The 20,801-nt window shown below is 43.8% G+C and overlaps 1 protein-coding gene across 1 annotated transcript; it reads left to right on the top strand.

Moving 5' to 3' along the window:
- Nucleotides 1-701: 701 nt before the first annotated feature.
- Nucleotides 702-18,690, top strand: fcer1g (Fc epsilon receptor IgFc epsilon receptor Ig). The gene is made up of 5 exons (XM_088633996.1): nt 702-928; nt 7,629-7,720; nt 9,498-9,542; nt 16,086-16,112; nt 17,091-18,690. The coding sequence occupies exons 1-5, from the start codon at nt 862-864 to the stop codon at nt 17,154-17,156; spliced, it is 297 nt and encodes a 98-aa protein (XP_088490122.1). The 5' UTR covers nt 702-861; the 3' UTR covers nt 17,157-18,690.
- The last annotated feature ends 2,111 nt before the right edge of the window (nt 18,691-20,801 follow it).

A 20,801-nucleotide genomic window follows, 5' to 3' on the forward strand; every position in this document is an offset into this window, starting at 1 on the left:
CCCCAGCACGTGTACCAGTAGTGAGAGCGGTGCTCTGTGTCTCAATCGCTGAACCTACCCTGGGGGATGTCGCAAGGCCAGAGGTCTGTGGATGAAACCTTCAGCTCTGTGTCCTCTAAGGCTGTGGGAAGACATCAAAATAACGAAGATGAGCCCGGATCCCACGCATTGCTTAGCAAAACTTAAGTCTGCCGATTAGGCCCAGATTGTTAGGACATTTTGAGAGGACAGCTTTTTTTACATTGCCTCTAAGTTGAATCAAATTAATAAGCAGACAGTACACGAATAATTTATTTAGGGATAACTAGGATACATACTATAGCTGCTATAACATTTTTTTGTTTTACACTTGGTTTGTCAGTATCTGGACATTCAGTGTAAATATTTACACCAAGTTCAGAGCTGTTACGATGCAATTGCAATGACTGGAATATTCCAGGTAACCTCTGTTACATTTAACACGGTCTTCTTCCTTGAAATGATCTCCGTTCGACTTGAACTGTATGGTGTGCTGGTCATAGACCTTTCGAAAAATGGCGACGCTCATGTCAACTGGGCACACTGTACGAACGTATACGTACTGTATACGGTCGGAGGCGAATGGCGAGCGCGGCGTAAATGCGTCAATTAGGTTTCGTTTCAGCAAGCCTGACCCCCGCCGCTTACTGTAAGTTTCTTCGAGGCATTTGACTAGAACTCACGCTGTAACAAGGAGGTGGGGCTGTGAAGCAGCCGCGACCTCCTCGCCGGACACTTCCTCCGCCCGCCTGCGCTCTAGCGCTGAACTTGTCGCCTCGCCGGAGCGCAGCCAGACCCACTTGTGCCGGCGCAGACGCTGTTGGCAGTTGACACCGGACGGCCATGTCGCCATTGAGGAAAACCCACCTGTTCGCTGCTCTCCTGCTGGGCTGGCATTTTGGAGTCGCCGGTGAGGTGTTTTATAGAAATACCTTTTGTCTCTGCTTTGTCTCTCTCTTTCGAGATAGTCGGTGTGGGCTTTTGTAGTGTCGCTGCCCAAACAGGCTTGAGACACGTTAGCCGGTGGCGTGCGGCTCAGAGGGTCTTCGAATATAAGACAACCACAAAATTGATCGAACCGATAATGGTCAGGTGTCATCACTGTTTTGCTTTGTTCTCCTAAGCGAGGTGAGACGACGAGCTTTACGGTTCTCAATATCCGGGGGGCATTTGTGTTGAGCAGAAGATATATCGTTCATACTGTGTCGACAACTTCTATCGGGATAGCTTGTGAATTCCTATTTCAAAATGTTAAGATGAGGATATAAGATCACATAGTCATCAGACATGGAATTTTGAACTGATGTTTTTTTTTTCCAGCGTTTTAATTGTTCATCCTTTTACATACTGTTTGCAATTTACAATGGAGACATTTTACACCTTCTTTGTTAACATTTAAGAATTTGAATCGGGTGACAGCTCGGTTTGTACTTCTACTCTCCTCATTTCCAAAGTCACAGAAAATTCAGCACGTTTTCGTAGATGAAAATACATGTATTGGCAGCTGCCTGTTTTAGAACTTTCAAATGACCTTGTACGGAACTTTGATTTTATTTTTATTGGAAAATGAAATGGAAATTTGGTTTTAAATTCCCTTTCGTGCTAGAAGCTAGATTCCACTTTGAGAAGTTTTACGAATATATTACTCCTAGGGCTGAACTGCGGGTTACATCATTATTATCATTATTTTTTTACTTGGCGTGTCATCTCTATAGATGCCCATATTTATTATTATAATTAATAATAACGTTATATATGTGTGTATTATACAATCAATTTACGAGAGCATTGAAGGGTATTCGGATTATAAAATTTCAAAAGACGTTTTCCGTCGTTTACCGTCAAGATTTAACTATTGTAAGTTTTGTTATCAATAGTCTGCTTTCAGAAAACATTTAGCTATCAGGATTTCATTTTAGTTTTTATATGAAAAAAAAACGAAAAAATAAAATACCTCTTTTGCTCGAATTTGACTGCATCTCCGCAATAGAGTGATAAATCATATTTTATTTAAATAGGATCTTACTCTGTCAGGTGAAAGCGACGCTATACTGACTTTATTATACTTTACAGTTATGTGCGGCGCAAACTGTTGCATTAAAAAGATAATAGATATATTTTTTTGTAATTTTTGAATGACCGTTTCTCCTTATTGCTGTTATTCTTGGCATGCATCGGTTTACGTGCAGTTTAAGAGTTATTTCACGAAATATGAACTTTGGAAAGAAGGTCTTTGTAGAGGAATGTGGATGTTTGTTTTGCGAATACAAAACTGAATATTCCAAATAAATTAATCTTTGAAAAGAAAAAAGGTACAACCTCCCCTCTCAAATTTATATTTTGTTAAAACAAAATCTGATTTAATGTGATTCTTTTTGCCAAAGAGAGTCTCGTGCGTATTTGTTTGGCGAAATACCTCCCGCTTTATGTTCTAAAAGCTCGTTCTCACTTCTCAGCCCTCTCCTGAGAGGCGAACTGTGAGAATGAAGTTCCGGTAACGACTCGGTTCCGAACTGGAGTGCCGCTACCCGCCTGTAACGTGACCCCTAACGTGAACCCCTGGGTTCAGCGGTACCTCTGGTTACTACCGATCCTGATCCGATTTGCTTGTCATGGGGGTCTGTGTGTCATCATGAATGCCTAATTCCAACGCGAGCTTGATTGGCTGACGGCAATCAATAATATTCGACGACCACAACCTGCTAAACTGACTGGTAAGGAGGTACCACCTTGGCCATTCCAGTCCACAATCCCAGACACTGAAAATGCTAATTCATTGGTCTGGTTTACAAGCAAGTTGGGTCTACCACTGTACCGGAGGCCTGACTTGGTTCATTAAACCACTTCTCATTTTCTTCTTCTTCCAAAGGAGTTCATGAATACGTGAGCCAGGTGTCGAGCTCGGAGGACAGGTGCCGACCCAGTAGTTTAATCGAAACCCAGTTTCCATCTCTGGTCCCGGGGCGGAAGTGAGGATAGGAACTTCTGTTCGTATCTTCCGCCTTTAGTTCCAACCGAGTTTTCCATCGCAGGCTAATTCGTTTTGCCTTTCCGTCTGTGGCAAATGTAGCTCCGGCTTCGATTAAGGTCTTGCGAGGTTTGTAATTGGCGTCGGCCTAGAACCAATTCTGTCTCTCGGAGCTCTCCTCAAACTCAGGCGTGAGAGCTGAGACCGAAGCAACTGGGCCGCTGCAGAATGAGGGAAAAAAGACTACTGGTTATTCCCATCTGTCTGTGGTGATCCCCTGTCCTCGTCAAGAGCTGTTTCAGCAAAAATAATAATAATAATAATAATAATAATAATAATAATAATAATTGTAAACGAGTCCAATTCTGGGCGCTGGGTTTGGGTTTGTTGAACCGGCTCCCTTTAAGTACGGAACTTCAGGAACTCAGACCTGAGTTAGATAGATAAGACTTTATTGATCCCGAAGGTAAATTATTGAATGTGCCCGAACCCAAAAAAAAAGTCGACCCCAGGTCGAAACAAGTAAGCAGATCAATTAAGGTGATTAGCACGCGAGGTCTAGAAAGAAAAACCTAGTGGTCCCCCTAGATTCATTGTGGAGTACCAGTGATAGGATAGGGGCCACGCAGGTCGCCATGGAGACCAGGAAGTTAGAAAGTACCTGGTCGCGGTCAGCGTTCAGCAGAATGAACATTCTGGGTTTGGCGGAAACCAGAAATACAGTTTTTAATTTGTAACGTTTATTTGTGTTTGCTCAAGACCATAACAACAGGACATCTCAGTTGTTAACTCTAATAGTAAATGACAGCTACTCTTGACTCTTAGGAGCGCTACTCTCAACAAAGAAGCTACACTAACAGTAAACGACACTATTGCAAGCGCATTAATATTTGCACATTGTAAGGACAAGCTCATATTTCTCTCTATTTTTGTTTTTCAAGACCCCTTTTCTTAAACGCTCTTACTCTATGCAACCGTAAAGTCTTGCAAAAGGGGGAAAAAATGTTTTCTGACTGCTTCCATTGGATGTTTAAAAAAAACCAACTTGTCTCCTGCTGATTACGATTACGAAAAATACAATTGCTCATATTTTAGCACGAAATGTTATGGAGGGACATTGGAGTTCCGTTTTTCTCTTCCGGCCCTGGCTTCCGAACCGAGAGCTCAGGTTTTCTGTGCAGCTATAGGAGTCGCAGCGTTAATCTGCTCACCGGTTCCGGCTGTGTAATTATAATGGAGAACCGTGGAACTGTTGCGGTCAGGCACTGAAAATAATGGCTATATTCTGGGGCTGTTCCTCTTCTCGTTCCTGCGTTATAAAACTTAACACCCTCCATCTTCATGACCCCTTGGTGAGGATTCTGACAAAAACCCTTCAGCCAGTCTAGCCCGTCTAGTGATTAGTAGTTAACTGACACAAGGAGCTCCTTCCAGATGTTTCTTGCAGGAAATCGGGGTATCGGCTGCAAGAACACAATCTGGGCAGCCTGTGCCACACCCCCGTCACTCTTTGTGTAAAGACGCGCCTCCTATTCCGGGTTTCAAATGCTCCTACCCGAGCCCCCTAATATTTCATTGACGAGAGCGAAAGGATGTCGCGACAGCATTTAACACGACGATTTTCGCGAGGACGACGCAGCAGAAGAGTGATCCCGCTAACGGGCTTTTGCGTTGTCCAGTTGTGTCTTTTGCCAAGCAACGTCGCAACCCCCAATTTCCAGCGGTCCACCCGCCACTTTGCTTTTCGAAAATTACAAAAAAAAAAGTTTTTGCAAAATACAAGATTATCATCTCTGTAGCTAAAATTGCTCGCGGAGCCTCTTCATATCATATCGTTAAAATCTGAACTCACCGCAGTTGCTGTGGAGAGTTCGTTACCTTACTCAGCTCACTCCCTGAATATTTAGATATTTGTTGCATCCTTGTTTTTCCCCAAAGGGTTATTGAACATCAAATAATAGACAGGAGAAGAGGTATCGGAACAAAAAAACAAAACACAAAACAGTACGCTGTTTGAGAAAATTATAAAGCAGAACACGGCGATTTATAAGTTTTACATGCATCAGTTGTGTTTTTTTGCCTTCTTATCTTTTCGGGTTTTTAAGTAATGTTCCATTTCCACCTTTTAAGCATGAAAGAAAAAAAATAAATACAAAAAAGCATGAAAGAGCATTAGACCATTTCGGTCTGTGATGTGTGGTATTTAGCCCAGTTTTAATAACGGATCCATTATAAGTGTTCCTTTTCCATAGTAGGTTCTGCAACGTATAACACTCACATTTAAGCGATTACAGCTCAAATCTTGCAAGTCAATCCAAAACAATGTATGTTTTGTATACACGTGTACGAATAAATGTGTCCGCGTTTCTTTCCCCGGGCTTACAAAACACACATACATCATAAATCATGTTTGAATCCGAAAAGTGTTCGTTTAACAAGATAAAACCTATGCACAGTGTTCAATGTTATTCCTTAATCCTGTTGGTAAGGCGGTATCTGTCAGGAGTTGTCCGAGCTAAATTCTAGTTAATAATTTCAAACATTGCATTCCGGAAGGATGTACAAGTCGGCATAGAAGCAGGGTTTACGTGGGTTCTTTATTATTGCATTTTTAACATCGCTCCCCCCCCCCCACACAATCCAAGAACAGGTTAACTGTAGAACAAGGAAAGTCAACACTGACAGTTAAAATGACCTCTGAATGAACGCAGACTGCGTGCTGTAGTGCGTTTTGTGAGAGCGTGTGACGTTGGACAACGCGCAATGTCGCACACGAAGAGCTCAGAGACCTCGAGATAATCCCATATACTTCTAATCGACATTGGATGGCTTCTGTAACATTCTTAAGCACAGCTAGTCTGATGGCAACACATTTTAATACTTCAGGGCTGTTCGGCACAAAATGGAACTCTGTTACGATACAACCGTACAAGAGGAAGCTATTGCACGCGATCAGAACAATTCTGCAAATTGGATTTAGACGCAAATCAAGAATGAAGTATGCTTAGCACTTTTATTATTTCCGTTGCAGTTTTGCGCCTCAGCTGTGATGCGTTTTTTTTTTTTTTTTCGGTGTCCTCACCGCCATTTAAACATGATTATATACAGGCCGTCCTTTTGAAACCTGAATTTCAGTTACACTTCTGAAGGCTGTTTGTTTAGGTGATGGTGTTTGTAGGCCGACCACAGACCTGCAGCAGTTTGTACCATTTGAAGATTGCGGCTAGTCGTCTTGTCGAGAACGACCGACTTAACCATCGTCTTTTTTTAAAATTGTGAACTCGTGCCTCGTAAGCAAAAATACATTCGCACTCGAGCCTGCAGCCGAGACCGTGTAGAGAGAAAAAGAAGAAAATGATCCACTAGAAAGACAAAACAGTCTCAACACCCCCGTACAATCACGTTGAGGTGACCCCTACTCGAGACAAACTCCTCTGAAACAGAATGGCCAGTTTACTCTTTCGCACATTGGCGTTGGATGGGAACATCCAATAATGTACAATAATGAAACCATCTCTTTCCAAAACCTGATGACAAATGGCAATGTCTTCACCAAAAACTCGGCACCAGATGGGTCTATTTGTTTTCTTTCCACCTGATACGTGTCTACATTAATTTATTTGAGCTAATTAGCTGATCCCGGTCCGGAAATTGCAACTTTTAGAGAGAACTGCGGAATTCTTTTCGGAAAAAAAATCAACCACTGGACGCACGAATGGCAGTATTCTGTAATCCCCTCAAGAACATGTCGCCAGAAAGAACAGCAGAATCTCTCCTTGTGTATTATACCTTAAGTTGAGACCGTTCTCCCGCATGTGTCTTGAAAACTCTTGTTTCTGAAGGCCACGGCTAGGGAGAAACACTCCCCACAGGGCTGAATTTTAAAGTTTCAGTGCTGTACTGGAGAAAACATCGCCGTTTCCCAACGTTATGCGAAGAAATGGCAAGCTGTATCTGATTTAGGAACGCCTCACGCCGAAAAGCGTTAAGCAATGACAGCTCGCACGAAGACAATTCTCACCACTCTCCTATTCGTGCTAAGACATTCAATTCGGCGACACGGCGGAGAGCGTGACACCAATTGATGTCAGTGCCTATCCACGTGTGGCTCAGTGGGCGACCCCTCAGTTTACACACCGGTGGTAATAGTCCGGGGAAAGAATTAGCTCCTTGTAGATTCTGAGGAACTGAATCAGGAACTCCCAGGAATCGTAGTTCCGGGAGGTAGCTGCGTCAGCAGGCGTAGGCTGAAAAGGTTCAAGTAAAGGTTTATTCCCTGCTGAAAAGAGAAGAGAGAAACCACAACGTTTCGGCTGTGGAGCCTTCTCACTCACCCGAAGAAGGCGCCACAGCTGAAACGTTGTGTTTCTTTTCTTCTCTTTTCAGCACGGAATAAACCTTTACTTGTTCCTTTACTCCCAGGAATCTCTGCGTCCCCGACTGAAAACCTGTGGTGTAACTCAAAGATTGACAAAAACGGACGTACGATATCTCGAGATCCTTGTAAACGGAAAACGTGTAGAGAGAGATCTATGTTTTTTCCCGCAAAACTGAACACCATCAACAAAGGTTTTTTTGTTTAAAAATGGATTTTGCGGTAGTTCTGGCCAAATCCTTGATGGCTTTTCTCCTTTCTCCCCAGCTGCGCTCCAAGAACCGCAGATCTGCTACATCCTGGATGGGATTCTCTTTGTCTACGGGATCGTGCTCACGGTGCTGTACTGCAGACTGAAGGTGAGGAGGAGGAGGAGGAGGGAGAGGCTCGTTCTGCATCATCACCCCGGCTCATCCTGTCAACAACAACAACAACAACAACAAAAAAAAACTCCATTAACTTCCCTACCACATTCCTAGCTTGACATCACATTGGACATTGCTACCCTGTCGAGTCTTGTGTGTGATTTAGGACAGGCAGTAGCGAGAGCAATGCTTTCCTCACTGCTTAAAACGTAATCAAGAAGGCTAATAACACACAGGGAGGATTTAACTGGAAGACTCGGGTCTTGAGAGAGCAGCGTACATGTCATTAGATGTTAGATCCCAGTGATTGGCAAGGAGGGATGGACTATGTGGGGAGGAGTTGGTGTGACACTCCTAGATGAGGGATTGGCAGTCTACCAGTGAGGATTAGACAGTCCAACCCCCCCCTCACAGCGAGGAATGAGCTGGGGAGCCGCAGCAAAGGTGTAGATGGAGTAGCTGGAGGGGTGTGAGAGAGGTGAGCAAAAAGAATTTATCAGCGGAAATGTGTGAGATTAGAATCTAGCCTTACCCCTGAGCTTCTGCTACAAACTCCATATAAGGTGGTCCAGATACGTCTCAGAGTCTTAAAACGTAGCGTCAGAAAACGAGAATGAATTAATTGAGCTTCGCGGAGTGTGAATGTGAAGATTCAATAAGACATAAAAAGATGGAAGCAGTTATTAAAACTTAGGCATATTTAATTGTGGGAGTGCTGTTCTATCGTGCTGCAAAAAAAACCTACACATTTATCGACCATCTGTTTTTTCTGGAGCTGAGGAACAATGGGCATGAGGACGTGTGTGGAAGAAAGCAACGTTTAATTTGGGGATTTGACTTGACACTCCAAAGTTGCATAACGCGTGACGCCCCCAGACTCTGAACAGTTCTGTCTGAGCCTTCTGGGCTCCCGTATTGCCCTCTGAGACTCAGCCAGTGCCAAGACACTGTTAGAAAATGTTCAAGAAATTTCTACTACAGAATAAAAAATGACAAAAGCAATGACAACGTTTGCGATTGCCATGTAGCCTTCTCGGGCATAATTCACAAAGTGTCTTACTGCGTCTCTACTCTACTTTAAACTTGATGAATTAGATATATTCCACCCGAGCAACTGAAATTCAATTTATTTTTCGATGTGGCGCAGTTCAGACGCCTTTAGTCTAGCTCAGTGGTTTTTAACCTTTTTTTTAGCGCCCTCTTGTTTCTCGTACCCCTGATCCAAAAAAAAAGCTGAAACAGATCATAACTATAAAACGAAAGAGAAATAATGATATATTTATTTTAATTTCGCAGTAAAATGAGAAGAGTACAAAAAAATGTACACTTTTTAAAAAAAAGTTTACCTTAAAATGCCTAGGTTTGATGAAACAAAGTAGTTGTACTGACGTGTCTGTGCTTAAGTTTGTGTTTTTGATTATTTATTTTCTAAAATAAAAGTCTGGCATCCCCAGAAATTGTATCTCACACTCCAGGAAGTACATGCATCCATGAGTGAAGAACCACTGTTCTAGCTGGTAAAATTATGTCCTTTTCAAATTCCCCCCTGGCCCTTACCAGTCATGGCTTCCTAATAACCCCCCTCTCTGAACTGGCTTCATCACTCTGCTCTCCTCCCCGCTGAGAGCTGGTGTGTGGGGAGAGGACTGGCACACTTTGGCTATTGTCAAATCATATTATTAATATTATTATTAGGCCAGCTGTTGTGAGTCTGAACCCTTGGTTCCTTTTGGGTTCTTAAACACGTTTCTTTTACATTCTTCTCCATCAGCTGCTACCTGGAACATCCGGCAAGAAGGGAGGAAGCACTTCTGAGGTAAGAAGGGCGTGGATGTGGGTCGTTCCGGACGAAGGGATACTTGGCTTCTCTCATCTTTGACACACAACACCTCTGTGTCTCTGTGTGTACCTCAGGATAATGGAGCGATACGTTTCAGTGTGATGGTAACCGGATTAGGACCTTGAATAACCTCTGTTAAACCACTGGGAACATAGTGATAATGATGATGGTGAAGGGTCAAGGGTTTTAGCCCTGAGACACAAATTCTTGTCTCACTCCCTCGCTATTGTGCCATTTTCTTCAAATTCTAAAAATCAGTGTAAACACAGCAGAACCCTTTGCTACAGCACACCTGGATTCAAATTTCAGAATCCTGTAGACACACCACCTCTCCAGGTCCAGGATAGGCAGGATGGGGGGAGGGGGGATACCTGCTTTAACCAATCAGGTGAGACTCCATGACCCAGGGGTCAGGGGTCAGAGGTCACCAACCCTGATCCAGCAAGTCCACAATCTTACATTTTCTTTAGAGCACACTGGCAGTCCCATGACACAACACTCTTTCACAGACTATTACATTACCAGTCAGCTTGCTGTGTGGCAAATCTGTCTTCGTACTGTCAATCACTGGTAAAAATACCATTGTTGAAACCACAGAAAAGTCCAGAAATAAAAGTAAACCAACTTCAGTTTTCATTTCCTGTCCAACACACAAAGCAACCATACATTGTTGTAAGAAAACGCAATATAATACTTTAAAATGGCCTGAAAAATTAAAAAAAAAAGACTTCTCATGAAATCTCTCTTCAAGTTCGGGTGCGAAGATAAATGTACCCTTTGAACAATATTTCATACAGTTAAAAATTATAGGTATTATGATACAGTTGACATCAGTAGTAGCATATAATGAAATCTTCTAAGCAGTAGAACTCACTTCAGATAGACCAATCGTGTGCAGGATTGCCACATTTGACCTTTTTTGGACAGAGGCTTACTTTAGAAGGAGGGTTCTTTAATTATAATATGCTGTCAGAGATAATTACGAATCAGAACAGGGCGATTTATCATTTTTACATTCATCAGTTGTGTTTTTGCCTTCTTATTTTTTCAGGTTTTCAACTGAGTTTAAGTAATATTGCATTCCCACCTTGTAAGCATGAACAAGCATTAGACCGTCTTGTTCAGTGATATGTGCTGTCTACCTCAGTATTAATAACTGACCCATTATAAGTTTTCCTTTTCCATATTCGATTCTGCAAGGTATAACACTCACATTTAAACAATGAAAGAGACTGTTCTGCAAGTCAATTTAAAACAATTAATGTTTTGTATACACACGAAAGTTTCTTTCCCAGGCCTACAAAACACACATAAATCATCTTGTTCATGTTTGAATCTGAAAAGTGTTTGTTTAACTAGATTCTGAGGTAGGAGGAGCATGGACGTGGAAGGGTTACTCCGTTACTTGGCTGCTCTCTTCTTTAACACATTTAATTATAGTCTCAGGCCTGAAACACAAATTCTTGTCTCATGAGAACTGGCAGCTAACGGGATCATCTGCAATTTGCACAGACTTGTAAGATGCGCTTTGACCAATTTTGTCAGGATAATCGGTTCAATTATTTGAGGAATGACCTGCTGTGGTCCTTTTCATGACAGGCGATCTGCCAGGGACTTATCACGTGCATGTTGTCACGAAGCGTAGATCAGGACCCTGTGCAGATGGTAGAATCTGGAAGGGAGTGAAACAGACACAGGGAGGAGACGGACTAGGAACTGGGCAGGTTGAAGACCAGGGGGGCGTGAGGACGGTGCACTGGTGCTCAGGGGGGGGCGTGGTCCAGGCGAACAACTCCAAGGGAGTCAAAAGGGAAATCCAGGGTGTAGAGCAAGAGTCCAGAGCCGGGCAATCCATCCAGGAGAGACAAGACAGAATTTAAGAACCGGAGTGGGATCCGGTGCAGGGAGGAGGAATTAAAATGGGTTAACGGGGCCAGGCACTCCGAGCCCCGGACCCAGATGGTCAGGACGCCGTGGTGAAGCCTGTGCCATCGGGTCACTCCAGGACCCGCTGGTAGGCGGGCTTCCGGGCGTCCGTCTCCCAGTGCTGAGCCCAGAATGGTAGGAACGCCTGGCTTATATAGAGAGGGGCTGGATAGGAGGCAGGTGCACAAAATCAACTAAAACGGAAAAAGCCGGAGCGCCCCTAAGAGGAGGGACTTACGATCGTGACACTTGTAGTGAAAATGAAGAATTCGCAAGGGTTCAGAACCTGCAGATTGAAGTGTGACATGTAAAACCCTCTGGATTGTGAATCATTTAAGGCAAAAGGGTTGGTCACCCCTGGATTAAAGCAGATTTAAGAGGGGGTGCAATCAGGAATGATTGACTTCATTCATCTTGCACGATTTTTGGGACATCATTACATTTTCTCTCCAGCATATCTGAACTTGTGTTCTGCGGCACTTAGCCTGCTGCACCTGTGTGCCATACAAGGCAGAGTACCCTTCAGTGTCGACCTGGTCCCGTGCTTGTGCGCGAACGTGTGACCTTGCACATGCAGGTGCACGTTTTCCTTCTCCTCGCCCTTGCACGAGAGGAAAAAAAAACAAAAGATCGATCTGTTGGTTTTCCTGCCCACAAATACGAAACAAGAACTTCTGCTTCTGGGAAGTTCCTATTCTTTCTTTTTTGTCCGTGACTTAACGTGAGAGCAGGTCTCTGTTAGGAAAGCAGAAGGAGGCTACAAATAATGGGGAGGATGAAGACCCAATGCGAATCAAAAGCGAAGAAGCTGAGCAAGAGCTACATTACGTTACTTAACCATAGTATGTACAGCATATATTGTAGATATAGCTTTGTAGCACCAGAGAATGTTGGCAGTGTCCTGGCAGCCGTGCCAGTGTGATAAAAGTGCCCCGTACAGGTCGGTAGCAGAGGCGCAATCAGACAAACAATTGGACAGAATAAATGAGTACAGTCCTTGTGAGAGGTCTGAACTTTTGACTATATGACTTCCCTTCCCTTATGAAAGAGTTCCTTTAAGAAAGACTACCTGTGTAAATGTACCGGAGGATTTTTGCACTTTTGCTGAGACTTTGCCACGGCTATATCATTTCTGTGGTTTACAGTTTCTGTAGGCACTTGCAGTGTATTCAGTGTGTAGGTTCTGCATCTAGAAAGTGTTGGAAACCACTGTAAAGCTGTGAAAACTGGACGTCAAGTTTTTGCAATGTACTGAATACTTACCCACGACTGTAATCCAGCAACTGATGCGACACGTCCTCCCACCAGGAGGTTCCTGGTTCAAATCTTGGCTGTGCCCCTGACTTTCTCTGCCTTCCTGTTCAATGACATGGAACTGGAAGACCTGCTGTGTCTAACTCAGCAGTAGTCACTAACGTGCCATTCACAGCTCTGGGGTCGAAGTGAACTTCTTCCAATTCAGGATGGATATTTTGGATGGTGTATTCTGGGAAGGGGTTAGAATGATACACTGAGGTGACTGATGCTGAAAAACAAATGTATTTATATAGAAGAAACCGTCCAGCACCTTTTCTTCTAGTACGTGCTGAAAATACTGACAGTACCTTTGCTTACGGAACAATAAAACAAAATTTCCTGAGGGTTTAAAAAAAAGCTTGAAAGTCCAGTCATCGATCCATAATGCAATATTCTTCAGTAATAATGTGGATTTCTGAGTTTTTGCTGCTAGACATTCGGTATGGGCCCAGCGATGACTTTTTGTTTTGTTTTGAGGGTGTTTGGAAAACCTTGCTCGCCATCTGAGGCAGTGGTCATTTCAAAACAGGAAAGCCACAGAGCAGGCCGGGCCACCTCAGCCTCTGAGCAAGCTGGGGGGGGGGGGGGAGGGGAGTGACAGGCAGAGGCGAAAAATAACTCCATTGTGAACAGAATCGGAGGCCACTTCTGCAATTCACTGCGCCCACACTGAGGGCTTAACCCTTGCCAGGGCTGAACAAAACAACAATCGCACAAGCAGGGGCGAGGGCGGCCGCACAGCTCTGGGGCTCTGGGTCCAATTCCAGACCTCAGGTACCATCTGTGTGGAGTTTGCATGTTCTCCCAGGGTTTGCACGGGTTTCCTCCTGGTGCTCCTCCCACAGTTCAAAGACTCACTCGTAGGCTGACTGGCTTCTGGGAGAATCGGCCCTGGTGCGACTGTGTCGCTGTGTGAGCCCTGTACTGGACAGGAGTCTCATTCAAGGGTGTAGATACACAGATACACCCTTGTGTCCGTTGCTTGTCGGACTAGGGTCTGGCTTCTCCCACGACCCTGCACTGGGTTATTGAAAACGACGTGATGAGGCTGTGAGGGGGGCATGAGGACTGAGCTCTGCTGCAGGCTGTGTCTCGGAGGGCTGCAGAAGAATTCGCCCTTGTCACGGGCTAGAACTTCACACCTACAATGAATGCCATTGCAGAACAGGGTCTGGCACCACCATAAACCAGGACTGGAGCTCACAGGACTCAGTCTCCTGTGAAAGAAGGGACGCCGGAGGCTCGGACTGCAGCTCCGATGCGAGAAGGGGCTGATTCTGGTTTCTCTCTCCTGCCCTGTACCCATACGCACGCGGTCTCTGGGCGGGTCTTTTCTTCGGAAACAATTCTCAAGCGGCTGACGCAGCCGCGCGCTGACAGCCCCTTCGAACGTAAATCTGTGGTCTGGGTCAGCTTCTGCCTCGAAAAGGAAGTGGAAGTCGCAGCAGACAAAAAAAAAAAGTGCAAAAGAAATATAAAAGACACGGCAGGGCACGAAAAACGGTCATCCGCATACATTCACACATGGCCCCGCTGAAACCTTCTCGCTGTAGTGAAACGTAACTCAAAACTACTGAAGTCTCAACAGATGGAACAGGAAGGCTTGCTCTGTACAAGGAATGCGATCGATTAATTGTGCACAAAGATGTTTTGGTATCGAGATGTACAGAAGCTTATTAGCACCACGGAGAAACGAATAGCTCGTTTATACGAGATAGTACTGCATTTAGACGAGAAAATTATTGCGTTTAAATGCAAAACTTAATTTGTGAACAACGTTGCCTACTATATACTGTATATTGCATTGTATTGTATATGCAATAATATTGTCCATTGCAAAGTAGCAGTGACTTTAGGTAGGTAGGTACTTTATTAATCCCATGCGGGAAATTCAAGTGCTACAGCGGCCAGGCACAATCAACATAGTACAGCACAAATGTAGTAATACAGTAATACAATACAATAAATTAAAAAAATGGAATAGAGAATTACAAACAAAACAGAAAGAGGACACACACACACAAAGAATGAATGTACCGAATACAAGGAAGATGTAATACACAGTATAGATATTGCACACTCCCAAGCATGTTGCACAGAGTGGGTAACTATTGCACAGTTGTGAAAAATAAATTGCCCATTCCACTTCCGCGTATTGCAGTAACTATAAACCAGATGTAAACAGAACACCAGTAAATCAAACTGTTTAACAACAGTAGAATATCGTCACACTCCTAAAAAAATAATGTAATGTTCTGTCTTTTGTATACATGAAGTGCAACACTGTGTCAGGAAGCCCTCCCGGGTTAAACGCGTAGTGTTTTCGCCGTTTCTCTGACAAGTAGAAACGACACGGCTCTCCAAACGCATGCTGTTCTTCATGTGAGGCTCACTGGGAAGTCGTCGTAAATGTACTCCGTCCAATGTTTAACGGGTCGGCAAAAAGACCTATGTACAGTACACGTTTCTGCCGTTTCACAAGAGCGTCATACCTTTGGAAAGCCGTGTCATTGGTACCTGTCGGAGAGACGGCGACAAACACACGCGGTTAACCCAGGAGCGCTCTCTGACCCGGTGTTCTGCTGCATGCATGCTAGAGACGGCACCCGTGAAAGTTCTGTCCAGCAGCCAGTCATGTGGCCGTGAAAGACACTTCAGCTGAACCGATCGACCCTGAACCGTGAGACAACTGGCCGGGTGGAGATCCAGGGAGAAAGACGGGCTGTTCGGGTGGTCTTTTTTCGCGTGCTCTTTTTTTTAAAGACATTTTTTCTTTAAATTACAGAGGGTTTGTCATCCCACCTAATCGTACTGTAAGAGGTAGCCCCCTCTTCTTTTTGTAAATCCGCTAATGTTTCAGAGGGGTCTACCAATTCACATCTATCTGTAAGCAAAAACAAAAGCCATTTATTCTCATTAAGGATTATGGCGACCCATTCCCAAATTTGTGGGATTAAAGAGAGACAGCATTCATGCTATAATCCAGCTAGTCTGTGGTAGGATGCACACTCGCACAGGCACAATTTACTGACACCAGTTGACTCATCCAGCGTGTCTATGGTGGGTAGGATGAAACCAGGGCACCTAGACAATCATAGAGAGAGCATGCAGACTCCACCCAGAAAGGTGAACCCCCAGTGCTAACTCGAACCCAGGACCCGAGCGGTGCTGCCCTCAATCAGCGACAGTGCATTTTTAAAATACATCCTCACCAAAATGCAAACGATCAATGCTGGGAAGGTTTGTGAAGTGGGTGGCACTGTCCAGCACGATTAACTCTTTTTCTCCCTCCTGCAGAAACAAGGCGGAGAGAGCATCTACACGGTAAGAGACTCGAAGTATTTATCATATACCACCTCTAAGATCGGGAGAAAAAAAAACACTGTATCGACGTCTGCTTCATGATGATGAATCTCCCATCACTATGTCTGGATTCGGTCTCATGGGCATTGTGGTAAATAGTAAATTGGGTGTAATGGCGGCTTCCTTCGCTTTCACGGTGTTTTGATAAAGGACGCGGATGATTTCCTGGAACAAAAAAAGCTGTGTTTTTTTCCCCGCTTTGCTATCAAGATTTGCGGACGATTTGATACCCAGTGTCCTGATATCATCATCGAGAGAGGATGTTAAGCAAATACGCGCCCTCCGAGTTTTGTTTCTTTTTTTTTTTCTGCGGAGGCTTTAACCCCAAACAAATGCAGTCCCAATATTTGGACTAAAGTTATGACATCGAGTGCTCTTCAGTGGTGTAAAAACGATTTGAACGAATTTAAATTAAATTTAATTCTATTTGGGAAGGGTCTCATTTCCTTTGCCGATTTTGCTTTGTGGCACAGGAACCACATTTTGCGTAGCTTTATTTTCACTGGTAGAGTCGGGTACAAATTTCCTCCTGTCCTGTTCAGAACCATTCTGTTTCTGCCGTCACACTGCTACTGTGATGTCACCTCTGTGACGTCATGATCACCAGAAACGTGAGCTCCCGCATACTGTTTGGTGGGAATTATTCAAGAGTAACGCGCCAAAGTAACAGTTTTCATATACACAGGAACTGAATTTACCGTCAGTGGCGGATGAAAGACTTACCTGTAAAAATGCAAATGTCTTTAATTCAGTCTGCTGTTGCATTGTCTTAAAAGACGAGTTTCTGTGAGTTCTGTGACTTTCTGCGTTCATGACGGGACCGTTTACGGTATTGCCTATTTTATTTGAAATGCAATTTCAAAGTTTCTTAACTCGCAAAGTGTGTTTTTTTTTAACAATCCCTCGCTTGATCCTAACCCCATCCCGATGTCGGTCCAGGGTCTGGCGCCGCGACCGCAGGACACGTACGAGACCATCTCGCCCCAGAAGAAAGCAAGAGAGTGACGAGCACGCGCGCGCCTCGCGGACATCGCCGGCCGCCGTGTCCCCGTGACTGTACCTTCACTGCTATGTGGTTCATATCAGGATAATGTCAAGTCTCGGTTCTGTAAAAAAATGGGTGAAAATATCTGTTACACATATACCTACTAAATGTAGTTCAGGTGGGTAGCTGCGTCAGCATGCGTAGGCTGCAAAGGAACAAGTAATGGTTTATTCCCTGCTGAAAAAAAGAAGAAAACACAACGTTTCTGCCGTGGAGCCTTCTTCAGGTGTTGCTCACTCCTGAAGAAGGCTCCACGGCCGAAACGTTGTGTTTTATTCCTTCTTTTTTCAGCATGGAATAAACCTATTATTTATCTACTAAATGGCCTTTTTTCCGGGTGGCATAATTTGAGAGATCTTCCTGTAGAAATACAGATATTACATTACCCCCCACTAGGGCTCCAGTAAAATATGCTGCGTGTTACTGCTGTTGCCCACGCAGACGAAATGAAAGTCTGTGTGTGTCCCGTACTTGTCTTTCCTTATTTATGGATTCTCCGGGCCTCAGCTAACGACGCATTGTTTAGTTTCCTAGTAATTTATTTGACTTTTTTTAAAGGTATTTCAGCTAGAAACCTACCGGAATCACCCACTAGCTCATAAGCTGTGTTCTTTTTCCAGTGGGCGCGGACTGCAGTTAGGGCATTGCGGACTGTGAGAAGTACCGTTTCAGTTACGTGTTTTCAAAACGTAAAACGGAACCAGAGCTGCAGACCCGAAGGCCGCAAAAGCTACCTTGGACGTGGACGTTTTAAGCGGTGTTAGTCGAAGCAAAAATGTTCGTTAAAACATCTCTGTTACCTCCTGAATGTATTCCCTAATGAACCTTGTTGAAAACGTTGACTGGTTTCTTGCTGTGGTCGAGTGAAAACATAGCTTGTTTTTCTTTTCTTGAAGGCGGACGAAAAGTCGCCTCCCGTATTTCCCGAATTTCTTGAAAAGTACCCCCCAAATTACAGAAAACTGCGCGGTTTTTCAAATATACCACAGGAACATGGAAAGCGAGCCTCAAATCAGCACAAAAAAAGGCGCGTAATACATCGTATATTTGAACGCCGCATTACGTAACAGCCACCTGGAATTAAGCTGATAACGTGAAGTTTTGGACCAGGTCTTCTTTTTGTTACACAAAGATTCTCAACTTTGTTTTTTTTTTTTGGACAATATCACTCCATTTTTTTATTTAATAAAAAAACGGTGCAATTTCAAAGACAAACATTGTTTGCATATTTGGTTGCCGATAACTTTAATCATTAAGGAAATGTTACATATTCTAACCTTTTTCTGCACACGGTACGTAGTTAGAACACGTTCATGCTTTATTGCGACAAGCGTGCTTTTTCCGAAGGTCTTGTGTGTGTTCTGTCTTCTATTTTTAAAACTGTTTTTTTTTAAGATGTAAAGGATGTTTTTTTCCCTCATGTTATTGTTAACTTTCCTGTAACAGTATAAGTTCTTTTTTTTGGCAGACCTAAAAATAAAATGTAGCTAGACATTTCTGTCTGGATTTTATAGAACATTCTTCCGCAGTACATTGTTTCCAGTGTTTCGCATGTCCTTTACAATATTTAAGTAAAGGATTTCATGCAGTACTGAACTATTAAAAGTTACTAACCACTACTTAATTCCCCCTTTCTAATAAATAAAGTGCTAAATACGTTGTCTCGATTCAATGCGATGCCTACTACTAATACTGCTACTAATAAAAAAGTTTGCTGATCGCTTCATATATTTGAAAAGCTCCAATCCATAAAGTTATCATCCTGGGTGCGCAGGCATCTAATAAAAGACACAGCATCACATTTTTAATCACAGCCCTTGTTATTTGGCCCAGCGTCCTGGCCGAATTTCCCCCTGGTCTTTACCAGTCATGGCCTCCTAATAACCCCCATCTCTGAACTGGTTTCATCACTCTGCTCTCCTCCCCACTGAGAGCTGGTGTGTGGTGAAAGTACTGGAGCATCATCCAGGTGGGGCTGCAACTGGTGCTGGTGGAGGGGATCCCCATTACCTGTAAAGCACTTTGAGTGGAGTGTCCAGAAAAGCCCTATATAAGTGTAAGCAATTATTATTATTAGTAGTAGTAGTATTATTATTATTATTTCTGCATATGTGATACAGAGACCCAATCCAAATGTTCTACTGCAAATGTTCAATGTGGTTTGGAAAAGCACAGCTGTAACCATGTGGTTCTTTCAGAGATGTAACTGAGCTCAATCACTGCTGCATCTTCGAGTTTTAGACATAAGACACTGCTGTTTTCACCCTGCTGGTAAATAAACAGGTGTTTATGGTAGAAAATGTGTCTCTAGCATGCTGGGATAGTACTTTTATTATTATAGGAGCTCAGGTGGGGAACTGGGCCAGCATGCGTAGGCTGCAAATGAACAAGTAATAGGTTTATTCCATGCTGAAAAGAGAAGAAAGAAAAACAACGTTTCGGCCATGGAGCCTTCTTCAGGTGTGAGCCTTCTTCAGTCACACCTGAAGAAGGCTCCACGGCCGAAACGTTGTGTTTTCTTTCTTCTCTTTTCAGCATGGAATAAACCTATTACTTGTTCCTATTATTATTATTATTTTTATTACTGTCCATAACGTTTGATCCCCAAACAAATTTCAACATTTCTGCCCTTATCTCAAGAGCTTCACTGCACATCTCGCTGTATTACATATGCAGAAATAACCAGGGCTGTGATTAAAAATCTGATGCTATGTCTTTTACCAGACACTTATACTCATCTGAAGGGGGCCCAGTTCATCCAGCAGTGGGTAGGGTAGGAAAGAGGAGGGGGGTCAGATTGTAGAAGCCCGGAATGGAACAGAGCCAGTGCATCGACTTCAACACCCTTGCTCTTCCGAGAAACTTGCTATGGGATCATTAATGACCAAGTAGTCAGGACCTGGCTTTATTGTCTCATCTGCAGGATGGTCCCTCTTACAGCCCCTGGTCACCATAGCGGTTGTAAATTCTGGTTTAGAGGGAAGAGTGCCTCCTACTTGTTCTCCAACACCACTTCCCGCAGTAGTCTAGTTTTCCTTGGAAGTCTCCCTTCCTAGGGATGATCTGGTTCATCCTGCCTTAACTTCGGAGATCCGATAAGTTCAGGCTACGAGGCGAAACGGCTGCTGCCATTATCTTTCTTGTAGTTGTTTTTTACCCCAGGAATTCCACACTTTTATCTAAACTAACATCTTTCCGTACGTAGATATAAGAGCCCCTTGATGCAGACTCACCATGTCTTCTCCTAAACAAAAAGACCAGACTGGTTATTGCAATGCAGAAGTGATTTTTGAATACAGACCCGTTTGGGGAAACTTCAGCTGGTAAGTAAGCCAAGAGTTGTGAATGCCTCTGGCTCTCTGTAAAGGATTAAGGCTCCGACATGACCCTGCGCACACCTCCTGTACCGCCAACACTGAGAAACACAGAAGGGATTTTCTAAGGGCTTCTTCAACTTCAGGATCGTGGGGGAGCGGGAGCCTATCCCAGCAAGCAACAGGCAGAAGGCAGGATACGCCATGGATGGGAAGCCAGTCAATCACAGGGCAGACACAGACACAACACCCACTATGCTCACTTTTCCCAAAAGTCAACTAACCCACCAG

This window comes from Lepisosteus platostomus, chromosome 6, assembly GCF_059453375.1.
Source record: "Lepisosteus platostomus isolate fLepPlt1 chromosome 6, fLepPlt1.hap1, whole genome shotgun sequence".
Taxonomy (NCBI): Eukaryota; Metazoa; Chordata; class Actinopteri; order Semionotiformes; family Lepisosteidae; genus Lepisosteus; species Lepisosteus platostomus.

Excerpts from the sequence above, each read along its gene's own strand:
- fcer1g (XM_088633996.1), top strand. The coding sequence starts at position 862 with ATGTCGCCATTGAGGAAAACCCACCTGTTCGCTGCTCTCCTGCTGGGC. Across the intron at positions 7,721-9,497 it reads TGCTGTACTGCAGACTGAAG|CTGCTACCTGGAACATCCGG; the intron begins GTGAGGAGGAGG and ends CTTCTCCATCAG. Across the intron at positions 16,113-17,090 it reads GCGGAGAGAGCATCTACACG|GGTCTGGCGCCGCGACCGCA; the intron begins GTAAGAGACTCG and ends ATGTCGGTCCAG.